At 41.9% G+C, this 18843-nt stretch overlaps 1 protein-coding gene across 9 annotated transcripts in view; it reads right to left on the bottom strand.

The window, feature by feature from the left end:
- LOC127999688 (electrogenic sodium bicarbonate cotransporter 1) overlaps positions 1–18843 on the bottom strand; it is a 63327-nt gene that overhangs the window by 35578 nt on the left and 8906 nt on the right. For all 9 annotated transcript variants that reach the window (XR_008172553.1, XR_008172559.1, XR_008172521.1 and 6 more), the window contains one exon: positions 12280–12453. Coding sequence is in view for 5 of the 9 variants with exons in the window: in XM_052592207.1 (XP_052448167.1) it covers positions 12280–12453 (174 nt within the window). In the remaining 4 variants the exon portion in view is untranslated. The remainder of the gene's footprint in view (positions 1–12279; positions 12454–18843) is intronic.

Below are 18843 nucleotides of genomic sequence, written 5' to 3'. Positions count from 1 at the left end.
TCATACCCATATATATTTTTTTTACTTTATTTTTTTTTCTTATTACGCCTAATAAATTTATTAAACACCATACACATCCTGAATTCACGATGATATGCTGTCTGATAGAGGTGGCTTTCTGTGTTTGCGCTTCGGTTATGTGTCAGTCAGCACGAGCACCGCAATGAGCTTTTCACTCCTTTTTGCACTTAACACTGTTTTAACACATCTAGCTTGTACCACTCTTTATTTTCTCTTTCATGCTTGTACTTTATCACTCTTTAAGGTATATGTAACGTAAATAGTATTTGCTATGAGGATATATTTGCATACAGCAAAATCGTACTCTGTTACGAACGTAACCTCGGTTCCCTGAGATACGGAACGAGTACTGCGTATGGGGAAAAGCTCCTTTTTTTCCTCGATACTGAAGCCTTTTTCCAATAACGCAGTGCAACTGCACTGCCATTGGTTTAATCTGTAAACTTTTTTAAACCAATGACAGCACTGCGTAGCTACGCTAGCCTGTGGCGATGCAGTGCGCCAAAGCCCGCCAGAATGGGCGGGGCGAATGGCTATATAAGCAGGCAATTGCCAGAGGAAATCAGGTCATACGACTGAAGCGACGACACTGAACCCGCAGCCTCGTGGCACGGGATATAACTCAGTACTCGTTCCGTATCTCAGGGAACCGAGGTTACGTTCGTAACGGAGTACGTTCCCTTTCGATACTTCACTCATACTGTGTATGGGGAAAGAATTCAACTGCGCCGTGCCACGGAAAGGAACGACAAGACTTATCTTGAACACCCTGGGGTCCAGAGGATAAGCGAGAGGGCCGGAGCCATCGAACCCTTGACGCTACACTGCTAAGAGGGAGCTAGCTCCCTGGAGGTGGTATGATGACGGAGTCTGCTAGAGGCCATCGTATCAAACCGAAAGAACCCGAGCATGCAAGGTCGGGATATCCAAGTTATAGAATCTGACAAAAGTGGACGGCAAGGACCAGCCGGCCGCCTCACAGATGTCCTTGATAGAGACACCACTAGACCAGGCCCATGAAGAGGCCATCCCTCTAGTAGAGTGGGCTCTTACTCCTATGGGGCACTCAAGGCCCATAGAGGAGTAACATAGAGCGATAGCTTCAACTATCCAATGCGAGAGGCGTTGCTTTGAGACCGAAGACCCCTTGGTGCGGCCACCAAAGCAGACAAAAAGCTGGTCAGATTGACTGAACGGCTGTGACCGCTCAATGTATATCCTCAAAGCCCTCACTGGGCAGAGTAAATCCAGCTCCCGCTCACCTGACAACGGAGGCAGAGCTGAGAGGGAAATTACCTGTGCTCTGAATGGCGTCGAGAGCACTTTAGGTACGTAGCCATGCTTGGGTTTTAAGATGACCTTAGAGTCATTGGGCCCAAACTCAAGGCATGCAGGGCTCACCGAGAGGGCCTGCAAATCGCCAACACGCTTGACCGATGCTAGAGCAAGTAACAGAGTGGTTTTGAGCGTTAGGGGACTAAGGTCAGCTGACTGCAGCGGTTCAAAGGGAGGTCCTTTGAGTGCTCCAAGGACCGTGTGAAGGTCCCAAGTGGGAACGGTGAGAGGACGTGGGGGCTTTCGCCTAGCACCTCTCAAGAAACGCACAATGAGGCTGTTTCGACCCACTGATTGGCCAGCAATAGGAGCATGAAATGCTGCGATGGCTGCTACGTAAACTTTGAGCGTGGATGGGGTGAGACCCTTTTCTAGACGCTCTTGGAGAAATGACAGTATCGGAGATACGTCACACTCAACAGGGTCTTTGTTTTGTGCTAAGCACCAGTCAACAAAGACTGACAATTTCTGGGCGTAGAGGCGTCTTGTAGACGGGGCTCTTGCCTGAGCAATGGTGTGTAGCACGTCCCCGGGGAGGCTCAGAGGCTCCCATCGAGGGACCATACATGCAGAGCCCAGAGTTCTGGCTGTGGATGCCAGATTGTCCTGTTCGCCTGAGAGAGGAGGTCCCGCCATGGGGCTTTTCGGCCATTGGCCTTTCATGGAAAGCCTGAAAAGCTCCGAGGACCAAACTTGGCTCCTCCAGAGTGGGGCCACTAGGAGGACTCTGTGCCCGTCTTCCCTGACTCGTCTGATGACCTGAGGGATCAGAGCGATCGGGGGAAAAGTATAAAGAAGGAGGCTGGGCCAGTTGTGGGCCAGCGCATCTGTTTCCTTTGAAAAATAAGTTGGGCAATGAGAGTTGCTTTCTGAGGCGAAGAGGTCGACCTCTGCCTTCCCGAAAATCTCCCAGATTTTGAGAACCGTCTGGGGATGGAGCATCCACTCGTCCGAGGGGACATTGCTCCTTGAAAGCATGTCTGCTCCCAGATTCGTCTTGCCAGGTATGTGTGTCGCCTTGAGCGATCGCAACCTGGGTAATGCCCATTCCAAGAGGCGCTTTGCCAGTGCGCAGAGGCGGCTGGACGAAAGGCTGCCTTGGTGATTTATGTGGGACACCACTGTCAACCCAGGTTGGACGCATCTGTTGAGAGCACAATCCTTATGGAAACCGCCTGTAGGGGTACTCCACGACTGAACCAAACAGGGTTCGTCCAAGGCTCCAGGGCTGCTAGACAGGCCTGGTTGACCCTGATGCAAAAGCAGCCGTGCCGCCAAGCATGAGGTGGGACCCGGAATTTCAGCCAGTATTGCAGGGGCCACATTCATAGGAGGCCGAGCTATAAAACTGGGGAGGCGGAAGCCATCAGCCCTAGCATCCTCTGAAAGAACTTCAGAGGGAAACAGGCTTTGTTCCTGACAGAGATCGTGAGCTGCTGAAGTACCAGAGCGCGCTCTGGTGATATGACCGCCCTCATATTGACTGAGTCGAAAACTTCTCGCAGGAACGTAAACTGTTGGCTGTAGAACCCCGATCTGCTTTCTGAGGGAGGAACTACCTCTATGGCTCCCTTCCTTAACAGCGTCATCACTTCGGTGCGGAGGACCTAAGCGTCATCCGGCTCTACCAAGGTGGGAATCACCCCGCGAAAACGCGGGGGTCTTCGGCCGAACTGCAGTGAGTAGCCGTGTTTTATTATCCCCAACACCCACTTGGACACTCCGGGGATGGCCTGCCAGGCCTCGGCCCGCGTGACAAGAGGCTGGATAGTGTCGGATGGCAGGCCGCTGATTAGGGGCTTGAACACTGAAGAGTGTGGAAGAGGAAAACTGCTCTCTTTTTGAAAATGTGAAATATTTATTGTGTTCGCCATAACAACGGCGCTTTGCGTGGACGCAACAACGGTGGGCCCAGGTCGCACAGCAGGCAGGCGAGAGAGCTTCTTGGGTGGTCCAGCCGTGGCGGGACTTTGCCCCTTCCTCTTTCTTCCCCAACGATCAGGAGGATTTAGAGGGCGTCGGGTCCAGCACAATCCTTTGCCGGGGCCCTGACGTCTGGGCGGTTTAGCGCGCCTAGTGGGGCGAGCTGGGTGCTGCTCCTTAGGGGGCGCCGCCTGGGGGGTAGAAGGGAGAGGTTTGCTCTGGTACTGAGTCGGCGCAGTCCTGGGGCGATCTCCTTAATCTCCTGAGCCGGTGTGAGCTCACCCAAATCCGGGCGCTGAGCCCCTCTTCCCCGCTGTCTTTTCCTGGCCGGCTCGCGGGAGGAAAAAGACAGGGGGGGCGCGAGGGGCAGGATTGCTTTCATTAAAGAAAGCAATCCGCGAGCGCAGAGAGGCGAGACTCATGCTCTCACAAAAGCAGCATGAAGTCTCAGTGAGTGCAGCCTCAGCGTAGGGTTTTCCCAGGCAGAAAACACACTCACCATGGCCGTCGTCATCATGCAGAGGGGCTCTGCATTTGCCACAGCTGTGGCGCGGCATGGCCACCGGTGTTAAAACGGCGTTAGAAACGCTCTTTTAGAGTTGTGAAAACTCTTTTGTGATCGCCGGATGGCGGCAGGAGATCGCTGAGAAGCGGCCGGAAGCGGGAAGCGGGTGGCGCGAGATCGCCGCTAAGAACGGCTGTCTGCGAGAACGCCAGCGCTGCAGGTCTCAGCTGTCTCAGCTGGTCCGCTGCGGTGCCTCTTCGACGGCGAGAGCTAGTTCCAGCCGAAGGCGTTCAGCAAAGATCCAGCGAAGTGAAGTCGTCGCTGAAGGAGTAAGATCTGATTTCCTCTGGCGATTGCCTGCTTATATAGCCATTCGCCCCGCCCATTCCACAGTATTGGTCTATTTGTAATCACACATATGCTAGTGTGATCTGGTCACTTCCTGGTCATCAGGAATAGTGTGTGTGGATGGAGATGGGGTAACATTTAGGGCTGGGCGATATGACAGTATAAATCTGATGGACGAAATTAAAAATCTATTGATTCATATTGTGCTCTATCATTTATTTCGTAGTGCCGCAATACGGCAATACATTTTCATTATTTGAATGATAGCAGCCTTACATGCATTACATGGGTATGCAGGCAGGCACGTGAATAACAGCATGCGTGCACTCACGTCACGTTGCTGTGCGCGTGGTCACAAAAACAATGTTTGCATGCTTTTTTAAACACTGCAGTTCAAAACAACTGATTTTAGGCCGTTGAAGCACAAACAACAGAGCTATATGCGCATGCTGTTTCTGTGTGAGAGGAATGCGTAAGCCGCGCATCAGCTATTAATAAAGCTCGTGAGCATTTTCGCGCTTTTTTGGCTTTGAACGAATGTATAAACACTTATATGCGTCCACATGCAAGTATCCTCATAAACAGTCATTTAGTTCTTAAGGGAATGTAAACAGTTGCGAGAGAAAGCGCATATGTAAAAGTATATTGGATCCAAAATTTGGTCTTAAAGGGGAAGCTGTCCAATATTCATCCTGTCTGCCATTCATGAAAATCTCTCACTGCTCTTCACAATCACTTTTGTAACTAGAATAAGGAGGAAATAAATAAATAAATAATGCTAATGATTATGTGTGTGTGTGTGTGTGTATGTGTATATATATATATATATATATATATATATATATATATATATATATATATATATATATATATATATATATATATATATATATATATATGTATATATATTTATTAGGGGTGTAACGATATGCGTATTCGTATTGAACCGATCGGTACGAGGCTTTCAGTTCGGTACGCGGTACGCATTATGTACAGAACGGTTCGTTGGATTAATGAATTATATTTGGAAAATAAATAAAAAATTGTGAAATATAATGATATGCGTTCAACAAGGTAGCCCAATAACGCAAACAACGAAAACAGGCAACGCCCCTGACACTCCCGAAGAAGAAAAAAAAACACCAACTTATATGTTTATGTTAGGCTACTCAGTCAGGCGCTCGCTCACTCAGTACGCGGTGAAGGCTTGTTGCAAAATGGCCAATGCGTTTAACAGACCAGAAATAGAAGATCCTCCAAAAATGGACTAGTACTGTACTAGCGCAGCGCATACCGCGTCCTGTGTGAAAGACCCTTTAGCCATTTTGCAATGAGCCTTCAGCGCGTACTGAGTGAGCGAGCGCCTTACTCTGTGTTGGAAAACACAGGTGTTAAGAACATGCGTAATTGAGCCCCGTTACAATATTCCTTCACGAGCCCATTTCAGCCAGACTGTAATTCCTGCTTTGTTCCAAAAAACATAAGCCCTATAGAGAACCAATTGAGTAAAAACACACTCAATTTAAAGAGTTATAGATTTCCTTATAAAAAGTTACATCTTTGTATTTGTTTATAACTACTAGAACAATATAACATTTTCATTTTTTTTTTTATAAGGAGCTCTTTTTGTTTTATACAGTATGCTGCTACGAAAACACCATAGAAGATGGGTAAAGAATAGCTCCATCATTGTTCAATGTAAAAAAAAAAAAAAAAAAAAAACATACTTTGCTAGTTTTAATAAATAAAACATTTTTATTCATATCGTTACATTAGGGGTGTAACAATATGCGTATTCGTATTGAACCATTCGGTATGAGGCTGCTAAGAAAAATTAAAGGAAATTTATCTGCTAATGTTTTCTTTTTGCTGTATCTAAAACGTACCGAACCGTACCGTGACACCACTGAATCGTATCGAACCGAACCGTGAATTTTGTGAACCGTTACACCCCTAATATATATATATATATATATATATATATATATATATATATATATTAGGGGTGTAACGATACGCGTATTCGTATTGAACCGTTCGGTACGAGGCTTTCGGTTCGGTACGCGGTACGCATTATGTACAGAACGGTTCGTTGGACTAATTAATTATATTTGGAAAATAAATAGAAAATTGTGAAATATAAATGATATGCGTTCAACAAGGTAGCCCAATAACCCAAATGACGTAACAGGCAACGCCCCTGACACCCCCGAGGAAGAAAAAAACACCAACTTATATGTTTATGTTAGGCTACTCAGTCAGGCGCTCACTCACTCAGTACGAGCTGAAGGCTCGTTGCAAAATGGCCTATGCGTTTAACAGACCAGAAATAGAAGATCCTCCAATAACCAACAGGTCTGGTGTTTGGGTGCACTTTACCAATCGATCGGGGCATCCAAACAAGCATGGAAAACAAAATGGTCTAGTACTGTACTGTGTCGGAATTTCCTGAGCAGTACGATACAATTAACAGGCCTGTACGTTATTAGATAGAAGAACTGTTATAAATAGAACGTATGCACGGGCAGTTTTGAAAATTCCAAATACTTTGCTCTGGCATAGTGCAGCGCAAATTGCGTTATATCTGAAGGGCAACGCTGAGCCCAGGGTCCAGCACCGCGCGTACCACGTCCTGTGTGAAAGACACTATAGCCATTTTGCACGAGCCTTCAGCGCATACTGAGTGAGCGAGCGCCTTACTCTGTTGTGGAAAACGCAGGTTTTAAGAACATGCTTAATGTAATTGAGCCCCGTTACAATATTTGTTCATGAGCCCATTTCAGCCAGACCGTAATTCCTGCTTTGTTCCAAAAAACATAAGCCCTATAGAGAACCAATTGAGTAAAAACACACTCAATATAAAGAGTTATAGAGTTCCATATAAAATTCACCCGCCCTTCACCAGGCTCCCGACTGGAGTGGGTGTGTGAGAGGAGGGGGGCGCTGGACGAGTCAGGGCTGGCGGCGTGTGATGGGGCACACCTGAGGGAAATGGAGCCTCATCACCGCCGCTGTTTAAAAGCCTAACGCGCCTCTCCTCGGGAGACTGGTCTCTTCCCCGTGCATGCACACTGGTGTCCTCATGGGTCCAGGAAGGGTGCATTGAGGGACTCCCGCGCCACTAGAGACGTGAGCTGCCGGCTTATCCGTATGCCGGCTTATCCGCTGCCGGCTGATCCGTATGGAAACCGCACCCGTTTGCATGGCCGACGGGCCAGGATGCCGGGCCGTCCATCCCCTACCAGCGCCGCAGCCAACGAGAGTGATACGGCCACTAGAGGAAGCCGCCACCCCTCGCGCCTGGATCGAAGAGGGGAGCGCGTGTGGCCGCTGGACTCTGCCCATTACCTGGACCCTTCCTTCATGAACACTGCCCGACCTAAACGAATCCCACAGCACGACAAGGACACCAGATTCCCTGTTGTTTTGGACACTCTTCCCCTTTGTCCACCTTTATCCCCTGTTTTTATTAGATTTTTTTTCTGTTAATAAAACCTTCTCCGAGGCCTGACGCCACGCCCACTGTGTCTGTCGTGTGCTCCTCCCGTCACATACATATATATATATAATGACAACAGCTCAAGAGACTCTGACTTCACAGCACTGAAGCAGAATTAGCAGAATTCCCTTAATAACAAGGACAGTATAAAGTGATACCCCCAGTGCTCACAAAAAAGTTCACAAAGTTCACCTTTTGTATTCCACAGAATAAGTCATGGAGTTTTGGAATGACAAATAATCACTGAATTTTGGGATATGAGCATATTTAGAACATTTCCTGCAGACAATTTATTTTTTACTTCATATTGTTCACATTTAAAGGAGATTTACTGTGTTATTTGTAAATCTATAAAGAGGAAGATTAATACTAACAAACAAACATCCGGATAAGGGATAACAATCAGGAAGTAATCCATCTACAGGCAAAGTTCAGCACTCACGCTGCTCAGGGTCGAAAGGTAAGAAGCCAGAACATTGTTGCATGTGTACCTGCCCTAATCTTTTGCATCACTATATCAATTTCTATCAGAAAATCCCTTTCATGGGAAAAGCAGACACTGACACATTTTACAGCAAAATACTGTACGTTGACTGGAGAATTCTGACATTTTCAAAACATATATATAATATGCACATGTAAAAATGGTCAGATTTGTTACGAATGTATGAGAGGAGAGCTCACTCTCCATTTTAGATCTCCTCTACATAACTGATAAAAAAAAAAAAAACTTAAACTGGGGCTGGACTTCCTAACTCACACCATTAGTTGAGCCAGATGTTGACTTGTCAGACTGATCTACAAATCTGCTTTGTGTGCTTAAACTTCAATAAGAGATAGCATATCAAAGATGACACACCTTGAGTCACAGAATTATTTGAAAATGTATATGTTTATGTATTCCTACTAAAACGGTAACACTTTATAAGGTTACATTTGATAACATTAGTCAATTACATAATTTTTTACAACTAACATTTTTTTTTTTCTTTTAACGCATCTATTAATGTCAATGTTAACTAATGGGACCATACTGTAAAATGTTTTTTTGATGAAGGACATTCAGAGGATGAATTGTAATCCCACAGATGGTAGGTCAGGTGAGCTTTGGGTCCACATCACTGTCAAGTTCTGGATTCTGCTTGGTTGCACTTGAGTTTCCATTAGGAGCTGAATAAGTTTCAAGTCAATAACCAAATTCATGCGGAGTCAGCGCAGTAAACTGCACTAAATCCTCAGCAGATTTAAGAATTTATAAGAATAAATCAGCCAAAATGGTGTCATTATTTATTCAACCGCATGTCGTTCCAAAACCCTATGCTTTAATGTCTGCAGTGGCACACAGAATTGTTTTTTAACAAAATGTCTCTTAAATCGAATACACCATCAAATGTCATTACTGCCCTCCAAAGACAAAAGACCTTAGCTACTCCGTGCGAAACTGAGAAAAATGACTTGTCGAGACAAATTAATTATAGGTAGGACACTAGATAGAGATAAAATTAGCTCAAACTTTATTTTTACTCCTATTTTTTTAAAGTTGCCTCTGCATTGTGGGCAAAAAGTGACAAGTCAAGCCAAGGCAAAAGGCAGTAACGGCCGTATTATAGACAATATCTGGTTGCTGATTACCATTCAAATCCCATATGCTATAACATACAATAATGTGAATATTATTATTTTTTCTGATCATAACAACCAGACAAAAAGTGAATGTGAATGGATACCGTTTTGCAACTGATTAATTTGCAATGTTCACTAATGTTCAAGAATGCAAGACATACTTATTCTATTGCTTTTACATCGAGTTAAATGAAAATAGCCTTAACTTAACCAAAAGAATGACTTGTGTATTGATGTGAATGCCCGCAATTAAAAATAATGCTTAGAATGCTTGTGAATTAAACATCTCTGATGACGTTCATTGTCATGGATTTTATGAAAAGGTAGGATATGGATTTAAAATCTACTGATTTTATTGCATGATATGCTACGTTGTCATGGCATTCAAGTCCACATGCGTGCAGAAGATTATTGGGTGAACTAACCTTTAAGGTTAGGAGTCAAACTCTCTAACCACTGAACCACGACTTCCCCAAAAAGTGTAAAGACTGTTTGAAAGAAAAAATAACATCAATGCTTATTTGGCAAATAATTAATTTAAACCTACAGTTCTCGACTTTGATTTCTGAAAATAAGTCAACATGATCACTATGATCTTTAGGGATGGGTATCGTTAAGGTTTTAACGGTATTACTACTCTTACCGATACTGCTTAATGGTCCGGAACGGTATTCTTATCGGTACTTTGTGTTGTGTTAGGCAGTCGAAAACTTAGCATTTCTCTGTCTGCACATAATGCACTTTTGAAAGATGCTTTGATAGATTGCTTGTGTTTCCACCCTTACATGCAAACATTTTGTTTCACTTATAACAACCAGCGTCTCCATCAACTCTAGTGAAGTATAGAGTTGCCATCGTCACTCTTTGTATTAAGGAGTTTTCGTATTGTAAGGGGCCATTCACATATCGCGTCTAAAAACGCGTGGAAAATGCTAGGCGCGCCGCTTTCTGATTTTTTCCCCCCAAAGCCTTCGGGCACTTGCGCTCCTGAGGAGTCTGCCATTACTAAGCAACCATGACTCGCTCTCTCCATGAATTTCAGCAATGGATAAATGGATTTGCAGCACTAAAAACTGCTTGCAGTAGCTCTGCTACTAAATTAATTTAAAAATCCACATACAGCTATCAGCTGTTCCTTCATCTTGGCTGAGCTTTCAACGTTGTTACAGAAAAGGTGAGGAAGTTACATGACCTGCGGTGCGCTTGCTGCATTCTGAAAAGTTGAGATGTTTTTAAAGGGGGGTGAAATGCTCATTTTCACTCAATATCCTGTTAATCTTGAGTACCTATAGAGTAGTACTGCATCCTTCATAACTCCAAAAAGTCTTTAGTTTTATTATATTCATAAGAGAAAGATAGTCTGTACCGATTTTTCCCGGAAAAACACGACCGGCTGGAGGCATGACGTGTGGGCGGAGCTAAATAATCACGAGCGCGAGTAAGCTTTTGTGTTGAGAGCGTTTGGAAGCTGTGACATTACCGTGAGGAAAAAAAACATCCAAAACAAACCATGGCTAACAGTCAGATTCAGCGTATATTTATGATCCAGAATCAGATCCAGAGGCTGAAATTTAACATCAGCAACGACATCTCTATGTGGTATGTACTGAAACTGTATATATTTGCTTAGCGGTTTTGGAAAATGACTAATTTCCACTTTATGTCGTCTTTTTTCTTTTTTTTTTTTCTTTTTTTTTAACCTGTACATGTGGAAAGTGCAGTTTGATGACAACATTGCATGTTGTTTACTTGATGTGCTTACGCGCCGATAGCTAAGTTAACAACACAGAGATATTTGAAGCCGTTTTACTCACCGCCTGCGGTTCCAACACACAATCGTGACCATTTTTCGTTGGGACTGCATTATCCTTAAGAAATAAACGATGTGCAAATCCGGCGTCACACTGGGCCTTGTTTGTAAAACAAGCATCTTCGAAATGCAGGGAACAAACAAAAACACTTGCACAACTCTGTTGATGCTCTGTAAAAATAAACTCCATCCACTGGTCCCTTAATGCTGTTTTTTTTTTTTTTTTATCTGTGCAGGGTTGTCTTGCCCTGGCAACCAAAAACACACTTCTTTTGTGACAATTCGGTCTCTCGCTCTGAAAAGTGAATGTCTCTGCTCTGCTCTACGGGAGCGCGCGCTCTTCCGGCAGACGTGACCTCAGGACCCATATAAGGAAATTCCGCTCCATCTAACGTCACACAGAGCCATACTCGGAAAAAAACTTTCCGAAACTTGTGACAAACCGGAAGAGGTATTTTTGGAACAAAAATACTCCTTCAAACGTACAACTTAATTTTTTCAACTTTGTCTCAGTATGCATGAAATAGCATTTCACCCCCCCCCCCCCCCCCCTTTAACTCGATAACATTATTAAGCAAAAATACATAGTACATCAATTTTTTCCCCTCCAGTACCGAAAGCAGAACCGGTATCATCAGATCTTACTGATACTACAGTCTTTCATAATTTAGCCCCGGGGCCATTTTAATACCGGGTTTCGGTACCCATCCATAATGATTTTAGGGAAAAATTTTCCTCATGTGACTTGAAATGATCATGTTCTTTCTCTGTGTCTGCCTCTCCCTCGCTTATGCGATCCCTTTCACCTCCTCTCTTCTTCCTCATTCTCCCTTTCAGCTATCACATCATTAGAGAGCATTCAAAGTCCTGGGATCCAGATCAACAGAAACACCTCCTAAGTGATCCTCCCTTGGGCGCATAATGCTTCACCATTACAAATCTCAGAGACACACATACTTCCCTCCTCCAGCGGCTCATGTAAGGCAATCATGACCCATTTGGATGGTTATTACTTACACGCAGTAGCCCTAGCCCCTGTCTGTCCAAACAGACTCATCGCTGGCTAGGCAGCTCTACATATCTGTTCTGACTAAGTAAAGTCAGCAGCAGCCTTGGCTTGTAGCTGTGTGTGTATGTGAGTGTGTGTTTGTGACTGGCTCTATGAAGGAGCCCTCAGGTTTAACGTGAACTGATGGCTCTTTGGCAAGCGCTTACTGAGTGGTTTGAGGATGCTGTTGCTGGCCTCCTCATTGTTCTCTGCATCTGACCTGTCCGAAGCATTCTCAGTCACTTTCTCCTTTCTGTCCTTGTGACTGGTGCGTCGGCGATGACGTCTCCGTCGGCGTGAGCTCTTAGGCACATGCACACCGATGTATATGGTGTGGTGACCTGAGAAGATAAAATGAGAAGCTATTAGGTTGACATGGCATCACACAAAGCGCAAGTAACACACAAAAAGTATTTTCTTTTGCCTAATCTTTCAGTATTAATATTTAAATAGCCATATAGCAAGATATGGGTGTTTTCTACAAAATAATTATTTTTAAAGAATATACACTACTATTCAAAAAATTGGAGTCTGTAATATTTTTTTACGATTTTTGTGAAAGAAGTTTCTTATGCTCACAAAAGCTGCATTCATTTGATTAAAGCTACAAATAGTTTTTTATAACAAAAAAAGAATATTGTGAACTATCACTATGAATTAAAAATAACTTTTTTCAATTTTTTTATATTTTTAAAAAGTAGCAGCCATTACTCCAGTCTTCAAAAACACATGATACTTTAGAAATCATTTTATAATGCTTATTTGGTGCTCAATAAACTTTTCTTCTAATGGTTATTCATGTTAAAAAAAGTTGTGCTACTCAATATCTTTGTGGAAACAGAAATAACTATATATACATACATTCACATACAGAACTAATTGAATCAATCCAAGCCAAGTAAATAAAAAGAAAAGTCAGTCCTAATGTTGTTGTTGTCAAGAGATAAATGGCTCCCTATTGTCAAGATAACACAAGCCACGTGATCATTCTGCACTTCAACATCTGTAAGATAAATCATGTGTAGTGTCAACATGCTCAGAGCTGGATGCTGACTATTTGCTTGTAGCCTATTGGTTACAAAATATGATGTAACCTGAGTAAAGACGTAAATAACTGGCATGACTTCCTCAACGCAATTTATGCAGGAAATGGTGGACTTCACCGGATGGGTTTGCAGCAGAATGTCAAACTAAATATTTTGGCTGAGAGAGCTAGCAGGTAGTGCGGAACGTCCAGTGTTTAGATCCATGTAATACAGACACTTTCCATGTCTCTCCCTCAGTCACATGATCCCAGCTCTTAAAGCTACATTCCAACACTGTGTCTTTGTGTAACTTGTTGGAAATTCATGTTTCATTTTGTGAACTGCATCTCTAACTGGACCAGTAATATAAATGCAAATCTACACACCAGACCTGATACCATCTATCCCAGAATTCTCCGCTTATTTAGGCTAATGCTACAACTTAACTGAGATTAATGAATTAACCCTGCAATAATCTAAAATCTCTAACATGGCATAAGTTTAAGCAATTTACAAATTTTATCTTAAATTTAATGTTAAGAGTCAGTGTTTCAACAACATCTGCCTTTAGGCAAAGCAATTCATTTAAATTACTTTCTTTTGATGCACATAATTTTGACAACTGAAAAGTTTTAGGTGTTTGTCAGTTGGTTTCATTTAATACTATCATCCTTTAATCCGATTTTCATGAAAACCATGCAGAAATAAAAGGGTTACAGTGCTAAAGCACATCACAAAATACTTTTTTATACACCAGTTAAAAGTCAAAAGAAAAAAGTACAGCAAAAAAAAAAAAAAAAAAATTATATTCATGTCATTTAGAATTTGTTCAGGGGCATCCGGTTTTTCTCTTCAGCGCCATCTTTACATCTTCACCCCAGCTGTGGTGCTACAGGTCCCATAGGAATCATGATTCACACTATCAGAGAGACTTACCAGACCACCACAGTGATTCATGAGCCTCATGACATAACCAAGTGTGATGAGGTTAAATGCAGGACAACCCCCCCCCCCCCCACCCCCATCAGTTAACAGATGAAGCCATTGGAAGTAGTGGAAACATGTCTTAAATGGTTCAGATGACACTGTGTGCTGTGTGTTTGGTCTAAAATTACTTCCCAGTAAGTCATATGTAAATTAATATATTTCATGCAATGAAGTCTACATATGTTTAAACAGATTTTTTTCCTTCTAAAATTGTTGATCTGTGATTATTAAATATTTGTCACATATTATTATTATTATTATTATTATTATTATGACAATATACTGTATGACTGCTCCTGTTTTTATGATTGTATAATGTGTTACTTCTCAAACAGTGACCAATCCTCTACATTAACCCTGCTATAACCTACTGTCTCTTAAAAGTTACAGACATGGTTTCACTTCTGAGCTTCTGACAAAATGCAAAAGGACAAAATGATTATCCACTGAACCTTAACACAAAGATCTATTTAAACTGGATTCACAGCCCTGCTGTCTCTTTACTTTCACTGCCAGCGAAAGATCACTGCATTTGAATGCTGTCCAGATTTTCTTTCATAAGGTGGCAAGTGTTTGTTTGCATTGAGTGTGTAATCTCATCTTTTCATATCTTTATATTTATTATTTTATAACCATGTAAGTTTTTTTTTATATGTACTTCATATAACAACATCTACAATAGATCATACTTGGTTACAATGTAATTTGTCACAATGTCATAGTATGGATTACTTTATATTTATTTAGCTAAAAAAAGCTTTTAATTTCTAAATATTACTATAAATTGTTTTGGGAAAAAAAAATCATCATGAATATAAATTATGTAGGTTAAAAAAAGACTTTATTATCTGCCCGTTTTCTAAAGTTAAAGGGATAATCCAACCCAAAATTAAAATTTTGTCATTAATCACTTACCTCCATGGTGTTCCAAACCCGTAAAAGATTTGTTCGTCTTCTGAACACAATTTAAGATATTTTGGATGAAAACCAGGAGGTTTGTGACTGCCCCATAAACTGCCAAGTAAAAAACACTGTCAAGGTCCAGAAAAGTATGAAAGACATAATCAGAATAGTCCATTTGCCATCAGTGATTCAACCGTAACGTTATGAAGCAACAAGAATACTTTTTGTACACAAAGAAAACAAAAGTAACAACGTTATTCAACAATTCGTCTCCTCTGTGTCAGAAGCACGTACGCTGCCTGCAATCAGCAGATATTCTCTAAAATGGCGCTATGGTGATGCGGAGAGACTGTTTAATAAAGTCGTTACTACAAAAAGTATTCTCGTCGCTTCATAACGTTGCAGTTGAACCACTGATGGCAGATGGACTGATCTGACTATGTCTTTCATACTTTTCTGGACCTTGACACTAGGGGTGTAACGGTACGTGTATTCGTACTGGACCGTTTCGGTACAGGGCTTTCGGTACGGTGCACATGTGTACCGAATGACTGAATGCAATATTTTGTATGCAGAACGTAGGAACATTTACGTGTTTCCACACGAACATATTAAGTGGCGGAAGTCTCAACGCGTTCCACGCAAATCCCGTCCTGCAGCTGATTCTAAGGCAGGCGACACACTGGCTGAGTGGAATGAGCATGGCGTTTCTGCTGCGTGTCAGTTGCGTGATGACTGCTTCGTGTTTTCTGTGTCTTTCCACACACCAGATTCGTGCCTGACGCGGAGCTGGTGCTACTGTAGGTGACATAGATGGAGACCGCCAACAGACCAGGATCTTGTCTTCACGACAACAATATCTATACTTCATGTTGAGCATAAATATAAAGCCTACTGATAAAGGACACCGGCAACAGTATTGACGGCAATATAGACTATGTTTGACAGGTGCTATATGCCAGTGTGTCACCGGCCTAAGGTTTTTTTTATCAAAAGGCATCACGCGAGTGTGAACATCACTACAACTAGGAAAAAAATTATTGTAATTCAAACGCAGCTCCCGTCGGCTTTTAAACAGACATTTGCTCTTAATTCCGTATAACGAAATCTGAGCAGGTCTAAAACTGGTCTGAAAACTGAAACTGTCGATGCTGCAACTTTACACTTAGGAAAAGTTATATATATTTTTTAAATATGAGCAGGCCTACAAGCTGGGATTGGTAATGCTGCACTGTAATCATAGTTATTTATTTATATTTTTCATTATATTTTATTATATGATATTGGTTTGAGACTGAGAATATTTTATTTAGTGGAGAACTTTATAGCAGTATTTTATTTCTTATTCTTTTTTTATTTTATATATATTTTATTAAAAAAGTATTTTAAAAAAAAGTGTAAACAAATTGTTTAAAAAAAAGAGTTTATTGTAATAAACAACTTGCAGTTTAATGTTTGCATTACTTTCCTTTACTGTACCGAAAATGAACCGAACCGTGACTTTTAAACCGAGGTACGTACCGAACCGTGATTTTTGCGTACTGTTACACCCCTACTTGACACTGTTATTTACTTGGCAGTATATGGGACAGTCTCAAGCCTCCCGGTTTTCATCGAAAATATCTTAAATTGTGTTCTGAAGATGAACAAAACATTTGGAATGACATTGGGATAAGTGATTAATGACAATATTTTCATTGTGGGATGGAGTATCCCTTTAAATAAATAAATGATGCAGGAAGATCATAAAGAACCTTTTATGAATATAAATCCCACCTATGCTGGGAGGGGCGAGAGCAAAGTAAGGAAAAGGGAGTAAGAGTGGGTACTAAGAGAAGGAAAGGGAGAGGTGAGAGGGAAGGAGGAACCACACATTGTCGACCCAGCTTTGTGCCAAGCTTCCTGTTTTTTTTGGAGGAACCATTTTCTATGCGACCATAGAAAGAGGCCTGAATTGGAGTGGCAAGCAATGCCTCACTGGATAAAGTGTATTCCCTGAATTTGGCTGGGCACTATGGGCTTCACCATCTGAGCACTTTGTGTTACCGCAGTAACAAAGCTGTTTAGATGGAGGGTACAAGTACAGAAGATAGCGACACACCACTGTGCATGCTAATTTAGCTTTTAATAAAGCTCTACCTCTAAAAGAACTGCCAAATATGGGCTCTTTGTCTAGCAGGCACATGTTGCTCTGATACAGTTTACTTTGAGATCAGGCCAATGCCATTTTTCCCTCTCTAAGACTAATGTTCTATTCAGTGTACACTACAGTTTAAAAGATTGGGGTCAGTTTTTAAATAAAATATTACTTTTATTAATGCTGTCAAAATTAATGCATTTAAGGGTGTGGTCACCTGATAATGAGAATTTGTCCATCTTCTACTCACTCTCGAAGCATCCTAGGTGTGTGTGACTATCCAGAATCTAAATTGACATGTGCTGGTATTCGGTAATGCGATATATCACGGTAATTAATATGCATGATATTTTTATGATAGGCACTTCTAAATACAGTGAATAATTGTATATATCACAAATTATTCAGAATTTGAAATGCATTTTAAGAATTCTGTTCCCACCAACTGATCAAAATGCGCAACACCGCTGTATGCTGCTTGAAAGACTCCTATGCGCTCTGATGTAAACACGCACGCATAAGAAGCACATGGGGGAACAGTAAGAGACGCGCTGAATGAAAGCACATTCACTCCCTGACAGCAAATGGTGCTAAACTGCAGAAAAATATAGCGAAACCCCATAAATGAGCAGCTGCACTACTTTCTGAAACGTATTTAAATAGCCATTCAAATTTGTGGATTTGCAATAGTGTTCATCACAGCCAAATAATTAAATATTTAGACTTAATAGGCTATTTATTTTCAGACTTTTTTTTCTTTTAATCTGTACTACAACATGCCCTAGAGTTTTGATTCTTTATTGTTAATTCACACTTTACTTTAGGGCTTCATTAGTTAACATTAGTTAATTAATTAGTTTGCAATGATGCGCCCGAAGGCACGTGTTGAAGACCCAGTCAGTGACGTCACGATATGCTAATTTGTTTAAATTCAAACCTACGTAATCACCATCACCAAAACTGCACTTTTTTTTACATTGAAATTTGAAAAAAAAAATATATATAGACCTAGACCAGTGGTTTTCAACCTGTGGTCCGCGGCCTGTGGTTCATTTGCAGTCCATTCTAGGGCTGTGCGATTAAAAGAAAACGTCCTAAAATCACGATTTGAGCGTGCGCGATTTCTAAATCGCTTTATAGCACAGTTTTCCGTGGCCCTGACCTCCCGTAGTATGCTATCTGATCCAATCAGAATGCATTGCGCCTAGCGCGAGAACAGAGACTGGGCATATGCCTAACTCCAGGTTCACACACTGTCTGTGATGCGCCTTTTTTCTGAGCCAATGTTGACGGATCAGAGCGTTCTCACTGCGGTAAAAGGCTAGAAATAAAAATGTGCGAAAATAATTCATGTCTAATACATGTGCATAGAGTGAATTTGTTTGGGAACAGGATGCGTTTTAAGTGTGCACACTCTCTCCTCGAAAAGCAGCGTGTTTCTGAGCAAGCACGACTGGTTTTGTGACAGAGCAAAGGAAATCTGCATGCGAACAGAGAGATTCGCACTCGTGCATTATTTTAATGTGCTTTCGCGTTATATTTATGCGCTCTCACTGCTGAGCGCCTACACATACTGTATACACACTGCAAACACCTGAGGCACCGCTACAATTAATGAGCTCTATGAAGAATGCATGGCAAAAAAGAAAAAAAGTCCCTGTATACATTTTTTTACATCT

Source organism: Carassius gibelio, chromosome A5, assembly GCF_023724105.1.
Source record: "Carassius gibelio isolate Cgi1373 ecotype wild population from Czech Republic chromosome A5, carGib1.2-hapl.c, whole genome shotgun sequence".
In the NCBI taxonomy this organism is placed as follows: Eukaryota; Metazoa; Chordata; class Actinopteri; order Cypriniformes; family Cyprinidae; genus Carassius; species Carassius gibelio.
Note: the sequence above shows the minus strand (reverse complement) of the source record. Positions and strands in the feature narration are given on the sequence as shown.